The sequence below is a fragment of the Chrysochloris asiatica genome, unplaced genomic scaffold, assembly GCF_000296735.1.
Source record: "Chrysochloris asiatica unplaced genomic scaffold, ChrAsi1.0 scaffold00114, whole genome shotgun sequence".
NCBI lineage: Eukaryota > Metazoa > Chordata > Mammalia > Afrosoricida > Chrysochloridae > Chrysochloris > Chrysochloris asiatica.
The window spans coordinates 10,411,255-10,419,199 of record NW_006408632.1 but is presented as its reverse complement, the minus strand read 5'-3'; the positions used below and the strand labels follow the sequence as shown (position 1 = coordinate 10,419,199).

The 7,945-nt window shown below is 40.8% G+C and overlaps 1 protein-coding gene across 1 annotated transcript in view; it reads right to left on the bottom strand.

Moving 5' to 3' along the window:
• PAPOLG (poly(A) polymerase gamma) overlaps nucleotides 1-7,641 on the bottom strand; it is a 47,777-nt gene extending 40,136 nt beyond the window's left edge. Inside the window, exons 1-3 of the mRNA XM_006868028.1 lie at nucleotides 7,397-7,641; nucleotides 4,001-4,162; nucleotides 2,466-2,532 (exon numbers count right to left, since the gene is read on the bottom strand). Coding sequence (XP_006868090.1) covers nucleotides 2,466-2,532; nucleotides 4,001-4,162; nucleotides 7,397-7,413 — 246 coding nt within the window. The 5' untranslated portion in view covers nucleotides 7,414-7,641. The remainder of the gene's footprint in view (nucleotides 1-2,465; nucleotides 2,533-4,000; nucleotides 4,163-7,396) is intronic.
• Nucleotides 7,642-7,945: the final 304 nt, after the last annotated feature.

Genomic DNA, 7,945 nt, shown 5'->3' with positions numbered 1-7,945 from the left:
CGAATCGGGCTGCGAACCTTAAGGTCAGCGGTTCGAAACTACCAGCCGCTCTGCGGGAGAAAGATGAGGCTTTCTACTCCTGTAAGGATTTACACCCTCGGAAACCCTGTACAGGGTTGCTATGGGTCGGAACCGACTCGACGGCACTTAACAACAACAACAACAATGCTTCAAGAGTATATAAGTCATTTTATAGCTGGATGGTGGTGATGCTGGTGGTGGTTTGTGCTTGTATCAAGTCAGTTCTGACTCACAGTGACCCTGCATTGCGTGTTTCTGAGACTAAATCCTTAAGGGAGCAAAAGACTCATCTTTCTCCTGTGGAGTGGCTGGTAGATTTGAACAGCTGACCTTGTGGTTACCAGTCCAACTCATAACCTACTACACCACCAAAGCTCTAAAGCTATACGGGAGTCAGTAAATTTATTGATAACCTAATATGAATCAGAAAGACTTTAAAGTCAAGACCTTAAAATACCTTTTAGTTTACCATTTACCTTCCTACTTTGAAAAGCACAATTCTTGCATAATTGATGAGGAAATGACATGCTAAATCACAGGGCAAAATACTATTAACCACAAAGCAAAGAATTTAACTAAAATAATTTCATTTGGAATTCTAGACTATTTAAAGTTTAAATATTCCAACTATGTGTATTCAAATGACCTTTGATATAACTGAAATCCTTCAGTTACAGTAAAACCTATAAAATCCAGTACCTATGTGTAATGTGGAAACCTGTCAGAAGATGGAAGATGGAAATATTTTCCTCTAAAAAGAAAAGTGGTAATGCAAGAAATGAGTCTTGTCGAATCCTAGCTCTCCCAGGTTTCACTGTTATTTTCTAAACTAAAATATAGACAACTTATTTAACAGTCAGAAAATGAACAGTCACCTAATCCAGTCAATGAAACGTTAAAATCAGCTTAATTTTAAAATAAATCACGACTAGCACTACTTCATGCAGTCTTGGTGTGGCGCTGTAGGATAAACACTGAACTGCTAACTGCATAGTCAGCGGTTCAAACCCACCAGCTGTTGCCCAGAAACCCTACACAGGGTTGCTATGAGTGGGAACCAGCTTAACAGAACACCATTTCATAGCTCAAAATTCAGCTTGTCCAACAACCTCACTGTCAATACCCCTGCTGGAAAGTTCAGAAATAGCCAGGAAGCCTTTTCGCAGTGAAACTGCATAAGGACACAGTTACTCATGCTCAATGGCAGTAGTCTTAGGAGAGTCCCCTATAATCTTATTCAGAGTCCATTACTTAAATGCACAATTACAAATAAAAGGAAGCTTCAAAATGTTTGTGGAAAAATTACACTGTCTTTAAATTCTATTTTTCCATGAACTTCTTAAGTTCCCTTTGTTGTATCACAGCTACAGAAAAAACAAAATCATACAAGAAAGAATTCTAACAGATGTTTATGTAACTTCCAAACTTATGCAGTTTAAGGGGTGTGGGGGAGACTATTATAGATAAGACACACTGACAGCTGTGACCTGTTAACTTCCAACTTTGTGCTGCTACGAAAGATGGGGAAACTAGTAAAAACAAATAAAAACTTCAAATACAATAGTTGGGGCGACTTAGTGAAAAAGCAAACAGTATCACCCTGATGAACTAGCTCTACCTCACTCAAGTACAGCCAATGTAAAACAATATTTAAGTTTAGATTCAGAACCAACAATGAAAATTCAAAATACTCTTATAAGTGCAAGAAAAATGAAATCAACTTTAGAGAATTAATAGTTAAGCTATCAGAAGGGGGGAAAGGGTTGTTTAAGTACAAATCAGGGTTTGCAAACGTCTGTTTCCGAGGCCAGGCAGAAGAACATTAAAAAAAAAAATACAGAAACTGATCAACAGCAGTCTGCTATGTCAGAAAAAACAAGGAAGGGGTGTAAGGCACTGGAGGGACCAATCCCATTCAGGACTCTTCCTGCCTTGCATAAAAACTGGCCCAGTGCCTCCAAATCTGGTATTTCACAAGATGTCTGAAATCTTTTATTTATTTATTTTTTTCAGTAAAATTACCTGTTATTTAAATTTGGCCCAACTCATGTGGCTCAAACAAAACACATACATGGATATGCAGTCAGACATTAGCTACCTTCTGGGGTAAATCCTCATCTATTTGAAAACCCAACTGTCTAGAACAATTCATTCCCAAATGCACCAGAGAGCCAAGTTTTAATGTATTTCAGATTATTCTCAAGACCTCAGTTTTATTGGTGGTGGTAGTGATGTGCCGTAGAGTTGGCTTCAACTCACACAGACCCTGTATAGGGTTTCAGAGGCTGTACATCTTTAGAGGTGCAGAAAGCCTCACCTTTCTCTTGCAAAGCAGCTGGTAGAATCAAACTGCTGACTTTGTGGTTAGCAGCCAATTGTGTAGCCCACACTGCGGTACTAGGACTGAATGAGCCTAAGAATTCCATTGTATTGTACCATCTTACCTTACTCTCACTGACACTGGAAATCCACTCTTTCACTAAATTGTTCAGTTTACCAAGAATCACCAGCCTATTTAAAAAAAAAAAAAAAAGCGTATGATTAAAACTTAAACAAACTGTATTACAAAAAAATATCATGCATCTATGCAGTCCCTATGTTGGTCCTAGGGCAGAAGCATCTTTACATGCATCTTACCTATTGATGTACAGTACACAAGAGTGCCAAAGAGATTCTAAGTGTATTTGGGAGTTTTTGAGCTATCTTCAAAAATTTAAAAACCTAATAAAAGCCATAAAATTACCTTCAATGAGGCTGCAGAGGCCAGGAGAACTCTCAAACTTTCTAGGCCTTATTATGGGATTAAATCAATTCAGCATGGTAATAGGTTGTTGTTGGTGGTTACGTGCCGTGGAGTTGGTTCTGACTCACAGCAATCCTGTACAAGGTTTCCGAAGCTGTAAATCTTTACGGGAGCAGAAAGCCTCATTTTTCTCCTGTGGAACAGCTGGTAGTTTTGAACTGCTGACCTTAAGGTTCACAGCCCGATTTGTAACCACTACACTACCAGAGCTCCTTATGAGGTTAGCATTCTCTTATTACCGGTCATAGGTGTTTGGTTAATTAAAATGAGTAAATTATCACCAAATTTTTTAAAACAAAGTAGTTTGGTCACAAACAACGTACAGCTAATGGCATATCCAAGTCCACAAAACAAAACAATAAAACCTCAAAACCCTACGCCGCTCTCAAATTCCAGTCATCAGAATCCAGCAACTCTACCTTTAAAATATATCTACAATCCCACTATTTTTAATTACCTCCACTGCCAATCCTCCTGTGCAGCTACCATCACTCACTCCCTGGGTTATTATAACTACAAACTCCTAACTGGTCTCCCTATTTCTGCCCTCACAACCTTCTCTGGACTATTCTTAACACCAGCCAGGGTAACCCTGTTAAAACGTGAGTCAGATCACATCAATTCTCTCTGCTTACAACAATTTAATGGTTTCTCATTTCACTCAGAGTAAAAGCCAGAGCCTATATAATGCCTAACAAGGTTCTAAGTGACCTTGACGTGCAAGCTCCTTCTTCCCCTCACATGTACTCTGTTCCAGACATCCAGGTTACCTGGCTGTATATTCCTCATGTTAAAGAATACATACACTCACTCATGCCATGTCCAGATTGCTCTTCTCTCAAATATCCACGCTGCGCTCTCTCAACTTTTAATCTCCCCTCAAATGTCACTTACGCAAAGAGGCCTTCTCTGACAACTCCCATCCCGGCTTTAATATTCTCCATTATCACTGAAACACCTTATTTTATTTAAAAACTTATTGCTAGGATTATTGTTGGTCTATTTCTTCAACCCCAAATGAAAACGTAAGTTCCATAAGGGCCAATATTATGTTCTTTATTGTCATTTCTACTGTATGCTTAGCATCTAACAGGTACATAGTAGGTACTCAGTATGTGAGTAAAATTAATGATCAAATAATGTGTGTGCAGTATTCTACAATTCTAAATGACATACCTGTGGTTCAATTCTTCCTCATCTTCAAATACTCCGAATGGTTTCATGGCATCAATTAATTTCTGTGTGTAAATATGATCAATTTCTTTAGGACATGCCAAACTAATTGGAGAAGTAATCCCATAATGCTTTTGTTGACGCTGGCTTTCCAGCACAGTGTTCCTGTTCAAGAAAAACAGCAGAAAAAATTTAAAGTATCATACAGACACACTGAATTCATCTATTGCATGCTAATTTAGCTACTTTAAAAAAGGAAAAAACCTGGTATTTTGTGTTTATGAAGGACAACTGACATTGACTCCAGCTTTCATGATTGTCAATTTTCAAGCCAAAAGCAGCATGTACTGGCATCAGGACAACTGTGCACCAACACTCAGCTGAAATCCAAAGAGCCTGAGTGGGAGCTGGGCCAGGGCCACCTCTACTATACCCTGGAGACTTAAGTACCACCTAGATTCTAGAATCTTTGAAAAGTAAGTCAACCACTTGAAAGAATGCTCTTAAGTAAAAACAATGTCCCCGTCCCCCACACCAGGAAAAGAAACAAAAGCATCCCATTAAAAGGTCCTTGTGAAATACTCTGGCTTTAAAAAAAGAAACCATAACTAGATTGGACCTTGAGAAATTTATATTAACCTCCTTTGGCTGAAACTATAATTTATAGTCCTAACATTTTGATAGACTCTGGCTAATTGTTCTCTTCATTAGAAGCAGGCCATATGTAAAATTTCCACAATAATCAGTAAATTCTTTATACCAGATGATAACCTTTTATATTATTGTTGTTAAGTGCTGTTGAGTGGGTTTCCACCCATAGCAAACCTGTATAGGGTTTCCAAGGAGCAGTTGGTGAGCTTGAACCTCAGACCTTAAGGCTCAAACCAACTTTGCAGTCCAGCACATTAACCTGTAGCACCACACCAGAATACAATAAATACAAGCCACTTGACAACGGTCCTTTTGTTGTTGTTGTTATGTGCCATGGAGTTGGTTCCGACTCATAGCGACCCTGTACATGCCTAACCATCATTAGATTAATGTCGTGAATACAGTGCAACAGAATTTACCAGACTCTGGGTATTCACAGATCAATAATTTCAAAACTTCAGGACCAATGTGGGTGGGTAAAACTTATTTCACTAATAAAGTAAAACACGCTTACTAACCAATCCTATAACCTAGCTATAGTTTTGTAATCAGTAGCACAAAAAGCACAAGGACTGTTCAATTGTTTTTGAAATTTAACCGAGCAGGGTCGCTATGAGTCTGAACCTACTCTACGGCACATAAACACCACCACCACCACTAATTTATCTTGAACTTCACTCCCTAAGGCAAGTTCTTTAGCTAAAGACTTCATTAGGTAAGGAAGAAAAAACAAATGGAAGATAAAATAGTACAGCATCACTCAAAGAAACAAAAGTGAAACATCAAAAGAAATGACTTTTTCTCTGGTGTTATGAAGTAAAATTCTTAAGTTTCAAAATTATAACTTTTTAAATAGACTTGGCTTTTTAAGGGACATAGAGGGGCTTTGTTATTTGTGTGTTGAACACGGAAAACGGATAAGGAAGCCTGATTATTTGTATATGATCATTTATTTACTTTGAATAACCCTGTGAGGTCATTACTTAATAAATGCGGTTTCACAGACAACTACCAAAATCATGGAGTCCTGGTGTGATACTGCGGGTTAATGTGCCAGACTGCAAAGCCATGTGAACTGCAAGGTTGGTGGTTCAAGCTTACCAGCTGCTCCTCGGAAACCCTATACAGGATTGCTTTGGGTTGGAATTGACTAGACGTCACTTAACAACATCAATCAAAACCCAAGATCTTTCCACCATAACTACATAAGTTTTGGCATTAAATGGATTATTCTGGGTCTGACTTGCTTATCTATATGCTGAAAAAAGTGGCCATCTAAATCCCTAAACTCCAAAAAACCCCACTGTACAGTCCATTCTGACTCATAAAAAGTGGGTTTCCTGTAGAGTCCATTCTGACTCACAAAAAGTGGGTTGCCTCATCTTTTTCCTGAAGAGCAGCAGCTGGTGGGTTTGAACCTTCAAACCTTTCAGTTAACAGCCAAATGATTTAACCACTGCACCACCAGCACTACTATCTCATGCTAAAATGATCAGTGTAGAGTTCTGATCTTCCCACATCTAGACAAGAAAAAAAAAAAAAGTAAACAACATATTTCCTTCACTTTCATACTTAGTGTTTACTCTTATAGATAAACACTAGAAATTCTAACACGTGTGTACACTTGAACAGGGAGACATGTACAAGAATGTTGACGGCCACACTGTAATGTTAAAAGCTTAGAAACAAACCTTAAACGTTCAGGAAAGTACTAAATTAGGGTGCGTGGCTATACAAGAACAGAAATAAATTAATTTGCATTAGAACTGAAAACATTAACAAAGCTCTAAAGACGCAGAATAACATGACAAGTGTTCTACTAGCTCTCTATATAAAGTTTTAAAATAAGTAAAACAATATCAAAGTTACTGATGGGCATATGTATATAATGAATTTACAGTAATAATAAGAGATGACATGCATCAATAATAAACACCGTGATTCGGGAATTCAGGATTGTGGGTCCAGTGGAGGGAGATGAATGGGGGACCACAGGAAGAAGGGTGGGAGAGGTGGGGGAGTCCTTCCGAAGTATTTAGAAAGCTTGATTTCTTTTTAAAAAAATGAAACACACACTCACACTCTATATATGATGCTATATTTTGGGAATGATACTTATTCGATTTTTAACATGTTTCTTCTGTGTGCTTTAAAATATTTTCTAACAAAGCGAATGTAAAAGGCTCCAACAGTATCGAGGCAAGCACGGGAACAGTTTCTGTAGTCCGAGTGTGAACAGAGGTTATTAGGGATTGTTGATATTACAGAAGGTGAGGAGGAGGGAGGAGGGAGAGGTCGACGAGACCACAGCCTTCCTTCCCTGGGCTGGGAGAGGTCATTCCCTCCCGTAGACTAGGAGACAGACAGTGGGTCGGGCAGGGAGGAGGGGGAAGTAGGGGGATGGTATTTGCGCCAATGCAGACAGAACCAGAGACCGACTCAGACAGACCTGGGAGCAATTTCTCCCCACAACATACGCGCCCCGCTCCCTCCGCATCCCCGTCGGGGGGCGTCCTCGGAGGCGGGACAGCTGGGGACAGACTCAAGTCAGTGCAGGGGTGGCCAGGTGAGCTACCGGATGGCTGTAGGAGAGGTGCCCTTGCCGGCCAGCGCCGGGAGCGGGGAAGATGAGCGAGGCGAGCTCCGGACAGGGCGCTAGGGGCAGGGAACCAAAACCGGGCCCCGAGCCGACGACCCTAGCCTATTCCGGTCCGCCTCACCCCCCAACCGCCGCCCCCCGCCACTTACGCAGACATCTCTTTCATCGCTTCCTGCGTCTCCTCCTCCGGCGAGTGTCTCTCGCTCTGGAGTCCTGTCCTTGCTCCCTCCTTCTCTCCCTGTCCACTTTCCTCCACTCTTGTAGCTCGCTGCTCCCTCACTTTCTCACTTACTATGGCCAAGGCATCCAACCGAATAGTGAAAACACCAAAAACCGGCTCTATTTATGACAATACAGCACGGCCGACGCCAATATGGCGCCGCTTCCCAGCCTGCCTCTCTCCCGTGTGGTTCCGCCCCCAAAAGACTGGTCCCGCCCCCTCCCCTCCTCGCTCCGCCCCTCCGCCTCTGGATCTGGAGAGGAGGCTCTGGTGACCACGCCCACAGAGAGGTGCGTGTTTTCCCGGCAAACGCCCGGTTTGTATAGCTCTAGGTTCGCTCCTTTGTCAGTGGGAGTGTAAATCCAACCAAGCAAATCGCTTAGAAGGTATTTTGGTAATATGTTTTCCTTGTCTGTCTAATGAGCGCATATGTCATATATTTGAAAAAAGTAACACATCCTTGCCTAGCAAATAATAT